Here is a 20,583-nt window from a genome sequence, read left to right as displayed (position 1 = left end):
GGGGGGGGGGGGGGGGGGGGGGGGGGGTATTGTGCTTAACTAGATTATCTTCATATATTAAGCAGTTCCGAGTCTTAAGGGTAGAGTCTTAAGGGTAGATTATATATCTTGTTATAGTTGAGATATTCCTAGATCGTAGATAACAGCTTATTCGAATGTATATATGTATGTACTTCACCAGATAATAAACACAGCGTTTTTATCAATATTGATCTGTTCAAGAAGATTCAAAGTTGATATCATTCCGTTGAAAAATTAAAACTTAGCATGAGATATATCTTTTCGGGTTTCATCCGAAGCAAGCCAGTAAGTATTTCCCAATTCAAAAACACTTCTCTTTTTGTGAGGCATGGTAGGGATTGACGTCATCAAGAACCCTCCATAACTCAGAACTAAATTCATATATAGATTTCAAACTTACTTATAACTCGATAGCCTAAGTCGTAAAAATTCAACACCTTAAGATTTTGTAGCTATGCATGGCAAGAATTGTTATTTTCGTACCCAAGAGCAATCTCATAGCTGTTCTTGTAACGTATACTGTGTTGGATCAACCTGGTTTGACCTGTCTAGTGTTACGCTTCGTTGAGCATAATATAAAACCATGCATGGCCGAGAAATATATGTGATATTAGGAATTGATCGTTCAATTCGTCCGTTATTAGACTGCGAAGGCGAAGTCCATGTAGATTTGCGCTCATTGGATAAACTAATAATAAAGTAATATGCAAAATTAAGAAGAAAATAACCATTACGTAACAAATGGTATAGGATGATGGGATACAAAAAAAAAAGAGAAGAAGATGATTTCCCCATAATTAATTAGTCCAAGGACAAGACAAATGATAACAAAAACGAAGAAATTAATATGATATGATATTGCTAGATTCGAACCAAACTTGGAGCGTAACAAAAGTACATGTGTGGCCAAAATACGGGTCCGGGTCCATCTTCAAGATCCACAATGCTATCATCACCGGCGTCGTCATCTTCAAGATCCACAATGATGTGATCATCGGCATCGAGTACATTCTCACTAAGCACGGTGGCTTTATTCTCCTCGTCAATTTTTAAAGTTATACGGATAGTACTCATGGCTTTACTTATACCATTATCAAAGCGATTAGTGATTACATCAATGCTTAAAATTTTGTTCCAAGAGATGACATTGGTCTCAGTTATATCATTTGTCCTCCACATATCCATGGATGTAGTATCTCCGCCGAGAAAAAATAGCCTAAGCCGCTCTTCTCTTACAGGCAATAAATACATCACATCACTATAACCTTCAAACGGAAGGCACACATGTGGCCCAAATCTCTCTGTTGTAAAATCAAAAGTTATTAAGAAACAATTGACTACTTCTTCCTCTAAGTCACTATCAGAAGCGATCCAGTAAGTATTTTCCTTTATAGACATACCAGAACCAAGTAAATGTAGTTGAAGTCTGGACCGAAACTATCAACGACCCTCCATGAATAAGAATTAAAATCATAGATTTCAAGCTGAAAAGTTTCAAAATCAAATAACCTCATGATTTTGTAATCATGGTAAGCTTTGGTGTTTGCGTATCCGAGGGCATACTTATGGTGTATATTGTTAGCACTTTTGGTTTGGATGCACTTGGTTTGACCCGTACACGGGTTCCAAACCACGGTAGTGCTAGTGTTGGTGATTAGCAATAACCCGTTACAGTGTAAGACTTCAAAATCAGTCCCGACTTCATCTAAATGACAACCTTTTAGGTTAAGTTCACCATTGAGCTTTATAGAAGGATCAATGGTGTCGTCAAGTCCATGGAGATTGTCACTCATCCAACAAACCCTAACATCCCTCAAAACCATATCCGAATACTTCTTTTCTTCTTTATCAAAGTGCTTCTTGGTAAATCTTCGATCATGTAATAATGCGTTCCACTTTTTGCAAGTAGACCGTAATCGAAAGAGAGATGTAGCTGGAACCCAAGAGAGTATTTCCTCTATCAAATCATCTGGAAGAGCGGACATGGGAGAAGACATCGTTGTGATCTCACAAGGAAGAAGGAAGCTACGTACGTACAAGGGGTTTGCAAATTAGAGATTGGGGTTGTATTTTGTTTTGTTTGACGTGCTCGTCTTATATTATATAGACAAAAACAAAAAAAAAGGAGTTCATAATTTGGGCTTACTGAATCATGGATTTTTCCTCACAATTTTAGGAACAAATAAATAAATCCAGTTTAATTTTGAAAACAATTAACTAATTACAATTTAAAATAAAAATTAAATTACTTTAAAGGTATTTTAAAATAGTAAAATATTCATTATAGCCTTAATAATATAAATTTAATTAATATATAAGATATGTGATATTAATAAAAACCAATTCAAATTTATTTTAATGGATATATAAAATATATCTAAAATCAACTTATTTGTAAATACTCTCTAAAACACAAGATATGCAAGAAATACCTTTAGAAAGATCTTATGTAACTAATATATTTTGTAATCATAAATAAAAATAATATATATTTATGAAAATAAACTATTTGATGGATACATGTGTTGTTTAAGACAAAATATAAAAAATCATTTTAAAAAAAAACAAAAAGAAGCAAAGAAATATCAATTTATATTTGTATTTCTAAATAGTAATTATCCTAAAATAAGTATTTAAAACTCTAAAATTCAATAATTACAATTGGTTGACTATATTGTATTACTATATATTATGTAAAATTGAATATTAATAAGTAGCTTTTTAATTTATTTACAATGAACAAATCTTTTATTGCATAAGAAAATAAATTATATGTCAAAAATATGAGAAATAGTCTAATAGTTAATTATTTAAAAGAGAACAGTTATAGGACATAAAAAAATTTACGGGTATAAACGAGATGAAACATGACGGGACAAGACAAGACGGGATGAGACACATTTAAACATACTAAATTAAAATTTGATATTTGGATTTAACACATTTAAACATACCATTATCGTTTAAAAACTGCAAAACGATCATTGTATATTTGTTACCGTACAAAGGATTAAGTTATTAACGATGTCTAAACAACGTACTTATGTAAATATGTTTTAACATTTACCATGTAAGTAAATTTCGAAATTATAAAAAACACATAAACCAAAACATTTTATGCATTCAAAATATACATAAAACAATTACAACATGTATCATGCTATACGGGTATCACCTAGTTATGTTTAATTCGTTGGTAAAAATCTAAAAGATAAAGAACAAGAAAGATCTAAATTCATTAAGTAATGAAACGCGCAAGAAACTACGTTCTATTATAAAATAACCTAATCTCTCTCTTCTCTATGGGCTAGAGTTAATCCAAGTTTAGATAGAAGCCTCTTGTCTTCCGGTTGAATTTGAACCAAGAACGGGAGTCTGGGACACAACTGTTGGACAAAAAAGATTTGCATCCAACTCTTCTCACTCTACCACCAATGAATTAGAATAGCCCTGTTTAGGCTTTAGAGTCCAAAAGTACTTGTTTAGAACGAGACTAGAGAAGAACAACATCGAAAGCAGTACTTTCAGATCAATTTATATTTTTACTAGCAATTGATCCGCGCTACGCGCGAGAGTTAGATGAAAGTATATTTGGGGTTTTGTTGTGTGTATTATTTTTTGGTTATGTAAATTCATCTTTATGTTTGTTTTTGTATTTTATTTGGTTGCTTATGTTGTTTGTTGGATAATTTTTTAAAAAAATAGGTTTTGCAGTTAGTATAATATAGTGTGTTTTTTTTCTTTTCAAAATTTGAGATCATCTTCTGTGTTTTTTAAATGTTTTTAAAATAATTATGATGAGAAGTTAACATTGTGTACTTAAAGTTGTTGTTTTGCTGTAGTTGTTAGTTGTGATTAATGTATTATTATTTGTCATTTTGTCATTGCCTAGTATTTGATCTGTGCTTAGCGGGGGAGTTTGATTAGACTGTGATATGTGTTTTTTGTGGATATTTATAAAGTGTTTTGTTATTTTCCCTTTATATTTTGGTTGCTATTTTTTTATTTTTACTTTTTTAATGGTCATTTTGGCTTTATTGCTTGCTTTTTTTTGCATTAATTATAATATACTGTGTAGTTTTACATTTTTATTTTATATTAGTTGTGTTTAGTTTAAATTGCTTTTGTTTTTCAGTTATTTAAATTGCATAGTTCTAGATTATGATGTATAAGTTGATTTCTGGATGTAATTGTTTTTTTTTCCTATTATCCATTTGTCTTTTTTGTGATTGTGTTACAAAGTTTGTAAGTTATTAATTTTTTATAAGGTTTTTAATTTACTTACATTCAGGTGTTTATATATATATATATATATATATATATATATATATATATATATATATATTTTTCTTACGTACATTGATTCAGCCCAAATATCCGTTTAGACCTTTAAGGTAGTGGTGTTTTGGGTCTAGATTGGGTTTTATCGATTTGAGGATGTATTTGTCCTTTTGGGAAATAGCCCGTGTCTTGTAGTTGTATTTTTTCTTCTTTACCTTATATAGGTTGTTCGACGGAATGGTGTATTTCGATCTAAAGGATAGTAGTAGGCTTGTAGATCTATTTTTGATGGACGTTCTTCGTTTTGAAGCATTCATTGTGTCGATACAAAAAAACTTTAATTTTTTTGGCGCCTTTGGGAAGGTTTTGTCTTACCTTCGAATTGGTGGTGGATAATTGGTGCTCTCCTGGTTAGTTCGTTGACCGTCTGTGTTAATTGGCTCTCCCATGTGTACATTTCATTCTCTAATTAAGTAATCGACTCTTTTAAGAAGGTTGTTATAATTTTAGTTTCAATAGGACCATCTCAGTATTTGGCTGGATTTACTCTGATTTGCTCTTTTTGTCGTTTTTTGTGGATTTCTGTTTGCGTATGTATTGATTCTGAAATACTACTGGTTCTGTTGTTTTTTGCTACTTTTCGGGAGCCTTGGCTTTGGCTCGATTTCATTTACTAATCTTTTTTTAGCGTCTCTTTTGTGGTTTGTTAGTGTCTGTATCTCAACATGTGCCAAATGAGGTTTAATTTGTTTTATTATCGTTACCTTCATCCTGTTTTATTTTTCTTAATTCCCCTGTTTAGATCGGTCTTCCCTTTTGTACTTTTGCGACCTTGCTTTTGTTTACTGTATTTTTCTTTGAAGTTCTTCTTTGTGCATAACAATTTTATAACTTATAGATAAACACCATTTTGCTAATATCTTTATCCTCGTGTTCATAGTTGTTCGTAATATCTGTTGACTTATGTTGGCATGCTGCGCTATTGTTTTTAATAAGTTGTTTCCAGTTTTGTTGTATTTTCAATTGTTTGAGATTGGACACATTGACATAACATTTGAATAAAAAATCTTGTAAAGAACTCTTACATTGGAAATATAGGTCATTATTAAAGGATGATAACATTCATAAACCATATTGTCGATCGTTTAGCTAAAAGAAGAAGACAAATTTGACCATTTGTTTGTAGTAGTAGCAATGAGGGCATCTATTTTCCATGTCAGTGAGGCTACAGATGATGGTTGGTTGAACTTCTCTCAATGTAGTGAAGTAGCATTGTAGTTTTTCCACATTGATTTTGTGTAAGGACTTCTTGTTATTTTTCCAGCATTGATCACCCTTTGCTTTGATTCCTTTGATGTAGTGTACCTCCACCTTTCCACTTGCAATACATTTTTCCATTGGATCTTAGTACTTTCTTATTGCTGCTAGGGATGCATTGCTAGTGATCTTAGGTTGATATTTTTGTAAACTCGATGATCTTGGGCTACCTTTGCAAGGTCTGGTGATGCTAGCATAATATGCCTGACCAATTTTTGTGAAATTCGAGCAGCCAACTCCACGTATGCTTGCGCTCTCCTGTAAAACTCACATATCAACGGGCAGTTCATATTATTATATACCTTCTCGTATCTCTTAGACGCCAGAGCATATTTGCCTGCTTTAAACTTGGAGTTTTCTTCTTCCTTCTTAGTATCAGCTTCTATCTTTTCTTCAGTGTTCATGTCCCACGATTCGCTTTTCTACAAACCCAATAACAACCAAGTGTTGGCCTCTTATACTTCCTTACTGNCTTCTTTGTGCATAACAATTTTATAACTTATAGATAAACACCATTTTGCTAATATCTTTATCCTCGTGTTCATAGTTGTTCGTAATATCTGTTGACTTATGTTGGCATGCTGCGCTATTGTTTTTAATAAGTTGTTTCCAGTTTTGTTGTATTTTCAATTGTTTGAGATTGGACACATTGACATAACATTTGAATAAAAAATCTTGTAAAGAACTCTTACATTGGAAATATAGGTCATTATTAAAGGATGATAACATTCATAAACCATATTGTCGATCGTTTAGCTAAAAGAAGAAGACAAATTTGACCATTTGTTTGTAGTAGTAGCAATGAGGGCATCTATTTTCCATGTCAGTGAGGCTACAGATGATGGTTGGTTGAACTTCTCTCAATGTAGTGAAGTAGCATTGTAGTTTTTCCACATTGATTTTGTGTAAGGACTTCTTGTTATTTTTCCAGCATTGATCACCCTTTGCTTTGATTCCTTTGATGTAGTGTACCTCCACCTTTCCACTTGCAATACATTTTTCCATTGGATCTTAGTACTTTCTTATTGCTGCTAGGGATGCATTGCTAGTGATCTTAGGTTGATATTTTTGTAAACTCGATGATCTTGGGCTACCTTTGCAAGGTCTGGTGATGCTAGCATAATATGCCTGACCAATTTTTGTGAAATTCGAGCAGCCAACTCCACGTATGCTTGCGCTCTCCTGTAAAACTCACATATCAACGGGCAGTTCATATTATTATATACCTTCTCGTATCTCTTAGACGCCAGAGCATATTTGCCTGCTTTAAACTTGGAGTTTTCTTCTTCCTTCTTAGTATCAGCTTCTATCTTTTCTTCAGTGTTCATGTCCCACGATTCGCTTTTCTACAAACCCAATAACAACCAAGTGTTGGCCTCTTATACTTCCTTACTGGCTGAATTGTAAACAACATAAGCATCTAAAAGTACACTAACCTTGTCGTAAGTCACAAGATCAACCTCAAAATACACAGTTGAGATTGGCGGTGCCACAGCCAATTCCTGTTTTGACTCATTAGAACCAAAGGCATACTCNGTTTTGTTGTATTTTCAATTGTTTGAGATTGGACACATTGACATAACATTTGAATAAAAAATCTTGTAAAGAACTCTTACATTGGAAATATAGGTCATTATTAAAGGATGATAACATTCATAAACCATATTGTCGATCGTTTAGCTAAAAGAAGAAGACAAATTTGACCATTTGTTTGTAGTAGTAGCAATGAGGGCATCTATTTTCCATGTCAGTGAGGCTACAGATGATGGTTGGTTGAACTTCTCTCAATGTAGTGAAGTAGCATTGTAGTTTTTCCACATTGATTTTGTGTAAGGACTTCTTGTTATTTTTCCAGCATTGATCACCCTTTGCTTTGATTCCTTTGATGTAGTGTACCTCCACCTTTCCACTTGCAATACATTTTTCCATTGGATCTTAGTACTTTCTTATTGCTGCTAGGGATGCATTGCTAGTGATCTTAGGTTGATATTTTTGTAAACTCGATGATCTTGGGCTACCTTTGCAAGGTCTGGTGATGCTAGCATAATATGCCTGACCAATTTTTGTGAAATTCGAGCAGCCAACTCCACGTATGCTTGCGCTCTCCTGTAAAACTCACATATCAACGGGCAGTTCATATTATTATATACCTTCTCGTATCTCTTAGACGCCAGAGCATATTTGCCTGCTTTAAACTTGGAGTTTTCTTCTTCCTTCTTAGTATCAGCTTCTATCTTTTCTTCAGTGTTCATGTCCCACGATTCGCTTTTCTACAAACCCAATAACAACCAAGTGTTGGCCTCTTATACTTCCTTACTGGCTGAATTGTAAACAACATAAGCATCTAAAAGTACACTAACCTTGTCGTAAGTCACAAGATCAACCTCAAAATACACAGTTGAGATTGGCGGTGCCACAGCCAATTCCTGTTTTGACTCATTAGAACCAAAGGCATACTCAAGTTCTACTGTCACCAATGACACTTCACCCTTTTTCATCTTCATGACAGGTCTATCAAGTCCATCGACCACTTGCTCTGTTTAGGCATCCAGCAAATGAGTTAAAATGACTAAGTAAACCAGGGAATTACAGCGCATCCAAGTGGACATTTTTAAGAATGTTTGGAAGAGTGTAGTTACCTTCATCTGGTTTGAACTCAAACAGTTCCTCATTCTCACGATGACCTTTCTTCAGGAATACAGTTTCATCTTGAAGTTTTCCAATCAATTTCACCACAAGAACAAATAAAAGCCTTGTAAGAAACCATTATGCCTGGTTAAAACATCAGTGTGATAAAATCTGAAATGCAAACCTTTCACAACTGCCCCATTGTTAGGACGCTCATATCCTTCCCATTCCTTTAAGATTTTTTCAAATCAACCCACCACCCGTTGGTGAAGGCGGCCAGGTTTGAGCTCTGCAANCTACCTTTGCAAGGTCTGGTGATGCTAGCATAATATGCCTGACCAATTTTTGTGAAATTCGAGCAGCCAACTCCACGTATGCTTGCGCTCTCCTGTAAAACTCACATATCAACGGGCAGTTCATATTATTATATACCTTCTCGTATCTCTTAGACGCCAGAGCATATTTGCCTGCTTTAAACTTGGAGTTTTCTTCTTCCTTCTTAGTATCAGCTTCTATCTTTTCTTCAGTGTTCATGTCCCACGATTCGCTTTTCTACAAACCCAATAACAACCAAGTGTTGGCCTCTTATACTTCCTTACTGGCTGAATTGTAAACAACATAAGCATCTAAAAGTACACTAACCTTGTCGTAAGTCACAAGATCAACCTCAAAATACACAGTTGAGATTGGCGGTGCCACAGCCAATTCCTGTTTTGACTCATTAGAACCAAAGGCATACTCAAGTTCTACTGTCACCAATGACACTTCACCCTTTTTCATCTTCATGACAGGTCTATCAAGTCCATCGACCACTTGCTCTGTTTAGGCATCCAGCAAATGAGTTAAAATGACTAAGTAAACCAGGGAATTACAGCGCATCCAAGTGGACATTTTTAAGAATGTTTGGAAGAGTGTAGTTACCTTCATCTGGTTTGAACTCAAACAGTTCCTCATTCTCACGATGACCTTTCTTCAGGAATACAGTTTCATCTTGAAGTTTTCCAATCAATTTCACCACAAGAACAAATAAAAGCCTTGTAAGAAACCATTATGCCTGGTTAAAACATCAGTGTGATAAAATCTGAAATGCAAACCTTTCACAACTGCCCCATTGTTAGGACGCTCATATCCTTCCCATTCCTTTAAGATTTTTTCAAATCAACCCACCACCCGTTGGTGAAGGCGGCCAGGTTTGAGCTCTGCAAAAGAAACGTAAGGAGTTCCCATGGTCGTTGCAATGTTTTTTAGTCAGATATGGAAGTAGAGAACTGCGTTAGTGAGATGGTAACTTATATAGGGATGTCTGAATTTATACAATNCTTTCCACTTGCAATACATTTTTCCATTGGATCTTAGTACTTTCTTATTGCTGCTAGGGATGCATTGCTAGTGATCTTAGGTTGATATTTTTGTAAACTCGATGATNGAGAAATAATTAAATAAGAGGGAATTGAAACGAAATCATACCGTTCAGAATCCACGCCATTACAATTACGATTGGAATCATTGAGAACTCTTACAAAGCTGAGGATGGAGAAGTGTAACGATTGGAATAGCACTTAATGCATCAAAAAGTGAGATGAAAATACCATGAAAATGAAGATAAAACGGTAGAGAAGAGGAGAGGGAATCGAGCCATCATATGATACGACGGAGAAGTCTAGACTTCGTCAATAATTTTATTAGGGTAGAAGAACATAAACTATCTTTAACTTTTCTAGAGTTATGTTTTTTTATTGTAATATTATGGACTTTTTATTTTAAAATATAATAACAAAATACATACTATCAAAATATAAGCGTTCAAGTACTCTCAAATTTCTAAAGCCCATTAGTATATGATTAATTAAAAACTGCTTAGTGGGTAAGTATTTAAGAATAGATCCTAAAAATTAAATAAAGAGCTGCTGATGTGGCAGTACCAAGAATGAGAAAAAGCCAACTTTATATATATAGATTAATTAATCAAAGGACATGAAAACGAGAAAGATAAATGAGCTGCTAAAAATTACGTTCTATTTTAAACTAACTGTTCTCCATACTGGTCTTTTTTTTTGGGTTAAATGTTAATTAAGATCGACGTACTGGTATTGAATAAGCCATGTTAGTAATGTTGCCTATTGCCTCCATGTTGAATTTGAACCAAGCTTGGGACACAGCTAGTGGAGCTGGACGATTAAGAACGTCGATATATTGTTTTCCAAAGTCACGATTCTCTCCAAAAATGTATGCAATTCCGTTGTCAAAACATATGGCGACTTTCTTCTCCTCGTCCTTGATGAAGAAACTTTCATCACACGTAAATTTATGGTGTTTAAATCAACTGCCAAAAACTTTCTCCACGACAGTACTTTGGTCTGATCAATCTCATCGTTGGTCGTCACCCAAATCTCCACATTCGGTGTAACCTGACTCTGTTGCAAAACTGAAAGTTGCTCTTTCTAACAACTGATAGTGCCAAAACCTCGTAGCCAAGACACTGATCAGAGGGAAGATTCAGACGTCCAAATGTCTCTGTTGTGAAATCAAAACTTAGTAGTACAAAGTCTTTGACTTGTGAAGAAATCCAATAAGTATCCCCATTTAAAGACACCCCACGAGACTGTATGATGCAGCCGAGGGTGACTTCACCAAGAGCCCTCCATGAACTAGAGTTCAACTCATAGATCTCAATCTCATACTCTGAAAATCCCATTTTTGGATTATCCAAAATATTCAAGGCTTTTTAGCTATCGCACAGTTCTCTATGGTATCCAAGGGCAAAGATGCTGTTCGTGTCATGATACAAAAGTTGGATCCGCCTGCTTTGCCCCGAACATGGGCTCAAACAATAAGTGTGTTGTTATGCGAGATAGTTAACAACATTAATAAACCATCGCAGTGAAAGAAATCAGATACACTGATTTGATCGAAGTCAAGATTGCAATTACAACCTAAGAAACTGACTTCAATATCGGCCATAACGTAGTCGGTGTCAACGTATAATGGAACGTCCAATCTATAAACCGTTGAATCTATCACTACGAAACAATTCCTTCTTTTGTGGAAGCGTTTTTCTATGCACCGTCGATCTTTATCTAAAGCGTTTCATAGTTTGCAAGTAAATCGCAACTCCCTTAGAGACTCGGACGGAATCCTAGAGAGTATATCCTCTAACAACTCACCTGGAAGATCTGCCATCGCTATTGTCTGTGTGTTCTTCCTCTTGTGATATCTCTCAAAGGAAAAGTTAAAGAATGCGAGAGGTCGGCTACAATTTGACATTAGGGTTTTTTTTTTTTGTTTTGTTTTAAGTTGAATGAAACATTAACATGGAAACTGGGCTTTTCTTAAACATTAAAGAAACACCCAACGATCTATGTCAACAGATGATTAGGAATACGTATATATATATATATACACACATTTATATATTAGATTGTGGAAAAATAGTTTGATATTTAATGGGTTGAGAGCCGATCCTCAAGCTCTTTGTTGTATAACTGAATCAAACCTGTGGTATCTTGATGTGGGAGATCATGAAGCTTCTCGTCTAAAAGACTCTTGTACTCGTTGTCCCTATCTTCCCATTTACGCATGAACTCAACCTGCAAACACACAAATGACAAACCCCATCAATAAGTCATTGATCAAAGAGAGGAAGAAAAAATCATGGTTTAGTAATGTGATTGGGTTTATGAAGATAATGTTTGTGAAGCTCATGGTTTAGTAATGTGATTGGTATGTGTTGTTCTGTTAGTTAGATTGGATGTGGGCAAAAGAAACCGAAGCATTTGTCCAAGTCTGTGGTGGGGCATTTCAGAGCACAAGATGTGCCATTAAAGAGGAAGTTGAGGGAGTTTCCTGTGACTGAAGACGCTCTTCTTCCTGTTGGTACTTCACTCGGAGTCCGTCATTTTGTTCCGGGACAGTACGTTGATGTCACTGGGATCAGTCGAGGGAAAGGTTTTGAGGTGAATCCATTCTCAGGGTCTTTAAAGTTTGATCTTTTACTTTGGCGTTTCTTAATTGTCATAGAGCAGAACTTGGGATGATAACTTGATTAGTCAAATAACAATGTGGCAGATATATATAACAATGGAGAGCGAATGAAGCATTAATGTCTTTTGCTATGTGATTTTCAGGGTTGGATGAAAAGATGTGGTTTCAGCGGAATGCCTGCAACACATGGTGCTTCATTGTCCCATCGAAGTGGTGGTTCCACAGGGCAAAGAGATGCTCCTGCAAAGGTATGTGTCAAATTGCTATGCTTCTTGGGAATTTTCTCAAAAGCAAATGACCAATACTGACTTGTTAAATACACTCGAATAGGTGTTCAAGGGGAGAAAGATGCCTGGGAGAATGGGTGCAGATCAGAGGACCGTAAAGAATGTTTGGCTTTACAAGATCGATCCTGCGAGGAACCTCATCTGGGTGAGGGGACAAGTAAGTGTCTCAACCTGAGTTTTGGTCCCTGGGTAGGATGTGTCGGTCACAAAACGTGAGTGCCATTGCTCTTCTTTTATTAGTAGTATAGGTCATGATTGTGATTGGGGGTCTTGTTGTAGGTTCCTGGCGCAGAAGGAAACTTTGTGTTCATAAGAGATGCTTGGTACAAGAAACCAGACATCTCAAAGCTTCCATTTCCAACTTAGTGGGGTTATTGGTTTAAGATTTGAATAGAGTTTTAAAGATTTTAAATTTTATGTAGAATCTGTTATTATTAGATCAAGATTTTGTTAAACTCTGTTAAAGTTTAGTGTTATTAGTTTGTGATTTGTAAAAAATCATTTAAAATCTTAACAAATCTGGGTTATTGAATTCAGACTTTTATAAAGTCATTAAAAGTTTTGTGTTATTCAATTAAAACAAAAGAATCTAGGATTGTTAATGAGTTCAATTATTATGTTATTGATTCATGATTTTAGACACTTTATTTACAAAATAAAGTCATGGAAAGTATCATAAAAATACAAGGATTGTTTGGAGGACTTTACAAGATTTTAGAAAACTAATCAACAAAACTCTCTAGCAATCTTTAACAATCTTTCACTTATTCATTTTTAATGATTTTGTTGAACTATTCAAAAATCTTCATAAATCTCAAACCAATACCACCCCCTTACTTAGCTCCAGAAGACGAAGATCCATCAGAATTAGAACCAATTGTTGCTGATCTTGGAGAACTTGACCTATATTTGTCGGCGGAGTGATGAAAACAAAATGATCTTGATCTTCATTTAGGTTTTTTTTACATTTATGGGAGACCAGAAAGAAGCTGAGGAAGTGGAATCACAGAGCTAAAAGCTTTTTGCAGATGAATGAAATTGTCTTCTCGTATTTTTAGTTGTTTTAATTTTTTTTTTAATTTTTTTTCATGTAGCAGTGGATAAGCCACGTAGGATTTTGTTGTTTACGTACATAAATAAATAAATCTATATATAAGGGCATCTCCAACCCACCTCTATATTTGCTTTTTAACTCTATTTTAGAGTAAAATCTATTCCAACCCATCTCTATTTCTACATCTATAATAGAAATTTCTATTTTTTCCTTTATATATAGAAGAACTCTATTTTTTCCTCTATAATACAGTTGAACTTTTTTATTTATAAAATAGTTCTTGAACTTTTAACACTTTTATATTTACGATCAAAATAAATAAAATATATATTTAAAAAGTTTAATAATAATTTAATGAAGTATATTAATAGGATAATTGATTATAAAGTTAAATTTTGATTAATTTTAATATTTTGGTTTAAAATTTTTAAAGGTTTTTGTATAGAAAAACATTTTTAAAATTTGAGACTATTATTTGCAAAAGAAAATTTATATAAAATCTTATTAAATATAAATAACTTAAATATTTTAGTTTTTTATTCATGCCATAACATTATTTTTAATACAACAAAGACTAATTATTTAATATTCTGGTAAATTACTTCTGGATCCACCAATAACATTATTTTTATATGATGCAATGTATTTCTTTTAATAAATGTGATATTTAAATAATATTTATGAATGTTAAAAATTTAAATAATATCATAATTTTATGAAAGTTTCACAAATACTAAAATAAATGGGTTAGTTTGCAACTTTTATAAGTAAAATGTATTAATTGTAAAATAAAAAAAAGAATCTCTACGGAATATTCTTTTTTAGAGGAAAAAATAGAGGTATCCATTGGAGCAAAAGTCACCTCTATTATAGAGTTCCTCTATTTTAGAGGTAAAAATAGAGAAAACCATTGGAGATTGTCTAATAGCAATCCCAAAACATGCTACAAAATTGTAGTATTTTTTAAAGAGAAATACCCTTAAATAGCACTAGAACTCAGACCTCCTGCGATGTTGCAGGGGAAGTACTTTAGAAAAAATAAATTAAATATAAAAATTAAAATTATACATTATGAAATTATTTGAATGTAATAGAATAGTTTGAATACATAAAAATTAAACATAAACGGTTATTAAAAACACAACCATCAAAATAAAAACTTATAACAAAAAATCTTATGTAGAATAGACGCAACTTTGCAAAACATATGGTTTAAAGTATTATAAATATAAGATATTTTTATGAAGAATTATGGTAAAAAGTAAAATTAAAAAAATTATTATGACAAAGTGATCCTAATTGAGAATATTGAACTAATGGTTGTAATAAGTAAATGTATTTTTCTATTAAATAATTATAAATAAAAACATATTTAATAATGAGTGAGACTGTATCAACGAAAAAATTCAAATTAAAATACACAACTCTTAAAACAAAATAAAATGAATTTTAAATATTAAAATAGTTTTTTACAAAAAATTACGATAAATAGACACAACTATAAATTTTATATTAAGTTTTACTCCCTCTGTTTCAATATATTGAAAGTTTTGAGTTTAGCATACAGATTAAGAAAAATACTTATTTAATTAAAACACTTAACTAAAACAGTTAGAAGCAATTAAAGTGGCAAAACGTGCTTAATCATTTTGCCCAAAAAGGCAAAAAAAAACAATTAATAAAAGGAAATACTAAACGTAGCCTCTTCTACTTTTTTGTTGGGATCAATCTTTCCTTCGTGGAAATAGATTTTTTGTTTAAATCAAAGTTTTGAGGGTTGTTTGCACTTATTGGGCGACTGGGTTGAGCATCTTCTTCTTCTTTGATTTTTTTTTCTTTCTGATTTTTTTTTATCCGTTTGAGTTTTTGAAAGAAATTTATTTTATTTTGATATCTAGAACTAACAAGTAACAACTGTCCGGGTTTTATAGTGGGTGTTGAAAAGAAACTTTTTTGGGACTAAAAAGAAATAAATCTGAAAAATTAAACTCTGTTAACTGTATCGTAAGTTGTAATCTTGGAAACTAAAAGCAATAAACTCTAAAGAAAAAACATTTAAAATAAAATAAAATAGTATTATTTTTATATAGGGATAAGAAGCATCCTATATTTTGAAACACCAAATAAACCTCAAAACATCCAATATATTGAAACGAAGGGAGTATTAAATTTCTATATTACTATAATCATTTATAAAATATTAGTTAGATTATAGAATAACATTGAATATTATATATTAATATTCAAGATTCAATAGAAGAAGAAAAATTTGTTTCAACAAACGATGATTTGTTAGTTATTAATGAAGAGATAAATATATAGAAAGTTCAAAAGATATAACTATTTAAATAGACACACCTATTAGAACGATAAGTTGTGATGAAAAAATATGAATAAAATATAGTAAAAGACACAACTCTACAATGAATAAATACAACTGTTTGAGTTTAAAAAATAAATAATAAAACCATTTTTTACAAAAAAGTACTACGAAAAGTCGCAACTGTTGTTCGCATTTATTTAGTTTGTTATTATTATTTTTAAATATTAAAATATTTTTTTTATCGAAAAGTTACGATAAATAGACGCAATTGTAAATTCTATATTAAGTTGTATTAAATTTCTCTATTGATGTAATCACTTATAAAATTTTAGTTAGATTATAGAATAACATTGAATATTATATATATTAATATTCAATTATTTAGATTTAACATAAAATGAAAAATTTGTTTCAACGAACTTGTTAGTTAATGATGAAGAGACAAATAAAAAGAAAGTTCAAAAGGCATGACTATTTAAATAGACACACCTATTAGAAGGAAAAGTTGTAAAGAAAAAATATAAATAAAATATAGTAAAAAGACACAACTCTACAATGAATATATACAATCGTTGGAATTTAAAAATAAAAATAAAAACAATTTTTTACGAAAATATATTAGGAAAAGTTGCAACTGTTGTATTTGCACTTGATTATACCTACAAACTCATATAAACTACTTTTAAATAGAAGACATCTTTATTACCATATTCAAAAGTCAAATCCAAAAGCTCACTATATAATTCATCTAACTCTTCGAAAAAAACTCTAGGTATTTACATTAAAATTTTATGTATAAAATTAACTAAAAGTTGTAAATTAGATTCATCATTCCAAAAATCTTTTGTTAAATAAAGAACTGGATGAATTTCTTTACTTTTAAAAGAATGAATGCTAGAGAATAATTTAGAGAGCTGTAAAAACCGTTTGAGATTGAAATTTTATATTATTTTGTGTCATGGCAAAAAAATGAAAACAGTTCAAACAGACATATATATATATATAGATTTCAAAAGATACAAATATTCAAATAGACACAACTCTACAATAAACAGTTTCAACTTTACAAAAGAAACAGTTACACTGAACAATCGCAACTTTTTGTAAAACATACAATTTAAATTTTCTACAGATTTTTTTAGAAAATTATCCAAAAGGTAAGATTAAAAAAACATAACTTTTGGTGGCATTTATTCGGATTACTATTATATATAGAGAAATTTCTTGACTTTTAAAAGAATGAATGTTAGAATGTAAAAACCGTTGAGATTGAAATTTTAGTTGATTTTGTTTCATGGCCAAAACTGAAAACAGTTCAAATAGACATATATATATATATATATATATATATTTTAAAAGATACGAATGTTCCAATCAACACAACTTTACAGTGAACAGTTGTACCTTTTCATAAATAATTGTTTTAATGATCCATCACGAGTTTTCAGAAAATATCCAAAAGGTACGATTGAAAAAACACAACTGTTGGTCGTATTTTCCAAAAGGTACGATTGAAAAAACACAACTGTTGATCGCATTTTTTCAGATTGTTATTATTATATAGATTAAACCAAGTTTTATGGACAACTATAGCACACATTCCATAAATTTCCAAAAATAACACTATTTAACACATTAAAATATTAAAAATTAATTTTTATAATTTTTTTTATGTTTGGGTTCTCAATTTCACATTTAATGTATAGTTTTGAGGAGTAGGGTTTAGTATTTTGAATTTAGGATTTAATTTTAGAAGATTAATTAGTGCTATTTTGGAATTTTAGAGATGGTGTGCTAAGTTTGGAGCAAAAACTTATTTTGGTGCTATTTTTGAGAATCATCCTTTTTTAAATCATACCCTACCTTTTTTTTGGATCAATTATGTGTTTTACGAAAAGGTATGATTGTTCAGTATAATGATTTTTTTTTTGTAAAATTGCAATTGTGTATTGTAGAGTTATGTTTATTTGTATATTTTAATATTAAATCATTATAATTATATTCAAAAGTTTGTATTAATAATTAAAAAAATATAATCTTGTATTATAAATCTAATATGGTAATAAAGATGCTTTCTATTTTAAAACAGTTTGTATGGGTTGAATAAATCAGAATTTGGATGCTACATTAATATTACTACAAAGATCTCTGAAAAGATATACTGAACTGAAGCTATATGGCTATTTTGTATATTTTTTTTTGTGTTGGATGTTTTACTTGTAGTAAACATGAAATGAGTCGTTTTAAATGGTATTTTTTTCAGATAAAATTTTAACTATTAGAAGAAAAGCAATGATTTTGATAGGACATTTTCGTTAAATAATTTTTTTAATTTATTTTTTAAAAATATCATACAGTTGCATTTGTTCATTGTAGAGTTGTGTCTTTTATGATATAATATTTATCGAAAACTTTATTTTGAAAAAAAATCATACGGTTGCGTCTGTTTATTGTAGAGTTATGTTTTTCACCATATTTTAGATACAACTTTTCGTTTTAATAATTTTTAAGTAGAGTTGAATCTTTTTACTATATTATTTTTTATTATAAATTTTTATTTTTTGGTTGTGTTGTTTAAACTCACAGCTATATATGTTTAATATCTATGAAGTTTTAACTCTACTTAATATTTTTTTCTTCTGAAATAATTTTTAATTTTAATATTTTGCATATATTTTTAAAGAATTTTATAATATATAATCTAAATTTAGAATTTTAAATTTTTTTTTTTTTGAAATACTTACATCAATAGGGTCTGAGTCCTAGTAAATAGAAGTATAATTTTATAGAACTCTCTGGTTGAGCAAGAGGGTCTGGTTATGAGTGACGCTCTGAGCAATCATCTCAGAAGTCCCCCTCCAGCCTCCATCTAAAACCCTACACAAAAGCCTTCCGAGTTCAGGTTTCTGCATCTCTTTCCTTCTTCGTCTAAAGCCATTGAAGAGTTCGTTTCGCTTCGGATTCGAAATCATGGCGGCCGTACCGAGAGGCCTCATTTCTCGATTCAATCAGTTTCTATCAATCCGGTCTGTGACTTCTTCTTCGCCCTCTGAATCTCTACCTCATTGTAGCTTCTTTCTCCTCCGACGATTCAGCTCCGATGCTGGGTTGGTCGACGGTGCTGGATCTGATATTATTGGGGATCCGACCCGAATCATCGAGGCGAAACAAGGTGAGATGTCTAAAAGCTCTAAAAGGACTGGGATCATCGCTGTTAAGTGTGGGATGACTGCGCTCTGGAACAAATGGGGAGCTAGGGTTCCGATTTCTATTCTTTGGGTTGATGATAACATTGTCTCTCAGGTTAAAACTGTTGAAAAAGAAGGCATTTTTGCGTTACAGGTAACTCCATCGCAGTTTTATTCATTCCCATTTTGGCCATGTAGTTTGGTAAATTTTATTGGATAGCTTCTTAGTGACTAGTTGATCAATAGATTGCTGTAACGTTTATTGATGAATTGGTTTATGAAGATAATATTTGTGAAGCTCATGGTTTAGTAATGTGATTGGTATGTGTTGTTCTGTTAGTTAGATTGGATGTGGACAAAAGAAACCGAAGCATTTGTCCAAGTCTGTGGTGGGGCATTTCAGAGCACAAGGTGTGCCGTTAAAGAGGAAGTTGAGGGAGTTTCCTGTGACTGAAGACGCTCTTCTTCCTGTTGGTACTTCACTCGGTGTCCGCCATTTTGTTCCGGGACAATACGTTGATGTCACTGGGATCACTCGAGGGAAAGGTTTTCAGGTGAAACCATTCTCAGGGTCTTTAAAGTTTTGATCTTTTACTTTGGCGTTTCTTAATAGTCTTAGAGCAGAACTTGGAATGAAGCATTAATGTCTTTTGCTATGTGATTTTCAGGGTGTCATGAAAAGACATGGTTTCAGCGGAATGCCTGATTCACATGGTGCTTCATTGTCCCATCGAAGCGGTGGTTCCACAGGGCAAAGAGATGCTCCTGGAAAGGTATGTGTCAAATTGCTATGCTTGTTGGGAATTTTCTCCAAAGCAAATGACCAATACTGACTTGTTGGATACACTTGAGTAGGTGTTCAAGGGGAGAAAGATGGCTGGGAGAATGGGTGCAGATCAGAGGACAGTAAAAAACGTTTGGGTTTACAAGATCGATCCTGCGAGGAACCTCATCTACGTGAGAGGACAAGTAAGTAACTCAACCTGAGTTCTGGTCCCTGGCTAGGATGTGTCGGTCACAAAACGTGAATGCCATTGCTCTTCTCTTATTAGTAGTATAGGTCATGATTGTGATTGGTGGTCTTTTTGTAGGTTCCTGGCGCAGAAGGAAACTTTGTGTTCTTAAGAGATGCGTGGTACAAGAAACCAGACATCTCAACGCTTCCGTTTCCAACATACTTAGCTCCAGAAGACGAAGATCCATCAGAATTAGAACCAATTGTTGCTGATCTTGGAGAACTTGACCCATATTTGTTGGCTGAGTGATGAAAACAGAAAGAAGCTGAGGAATTGGAATCACAGAGCTAAAAAGCTTTTTGCAGATGAATGAAATTGTCTTTTCGTGTTTTTTAGTTGTTTGGATGTATGATTTGAAAACGATTAATAGAGAGGGAATATTAGGCTCGCATTTGTTATATCAAACGATGCTTAAGAGTTTGCAATAAGCAATGAAGAAACACAAGATTTATGTTTCCTTTCCTCTTCCACATATATATTTACAGAA

At 32.4% G+C, this 20,583-nt stretch overlaps 2 protein-coding genes and 1 pseudogene across 2 annotated transcripts; 2 read left to right on the top strand and 1 right to left on the bottom strand.

Moving 5' to 3' along the window:
• On the bottom strand, positions 883-2,018 carry LOC104748270 (annotated as a pseudogene).
• On the top strand, positions 11,849-12,950 carry LOC104748268 (50S ribosomal protein L3-2, chloroplastic-like). The gene is made up of 5 exons (XM_010469939.2): positions 11,849-11,938; positions 11,991-12,200; positions 12,372-12,476; positions 12,559-12,672; positions 12,795-12,950. The coding sequence occupies exons 1-5, from the start codon at positions 11,849-11,851 to the stop codon at positions 12,879-12,881; spliced, it is 606 nt and encodes a 201-aa protein (XP_010468241.1). The 3' UTR covers positions 12,882-12,950.
• Positions 18,716-20,553, top strand: LOC104746093 (50S ribosomal protein L3-2, chloroplastic). Its single transcript, XM_010467494.2, has 5 exons — positions 18,716-19,234; positions 19,425-19,634; positions 19,749-19,853; positions 19,936-20,049; positions 20,172-20,553. The coding sequence occupies exons 1-5, from the start codon at positions 18,863-18,865 to the stop codon at positions 20,343-20,345; spliced, it is 975 nt and encodes a 324-aa protein (XP_010465796.1). The 5' UTR covers positions 18,716-18,862; the 3' UTR covers positions 20,346-20,553.

Source organism: Camelina sativa, chromosome 15, assembly GCF_000633955.1.
Source record: "Camelina sativa cultivar DH55 chromosome 15, Cs, whole genome shotgun sequence".
Classification (NCBI taxonomy): domain Eukaryota; kingdom Viridiplantae; phylum Streptophyta; class Magnoliopsida; order Brassicales; family Brassicaceae; genus Camelina; species Camelina sativa.
The sequence above is the reverse complement of the archived record's forward strand: the minus strand, read 5'-3'. Positions and strand labels throughout refer to the sequence as shown.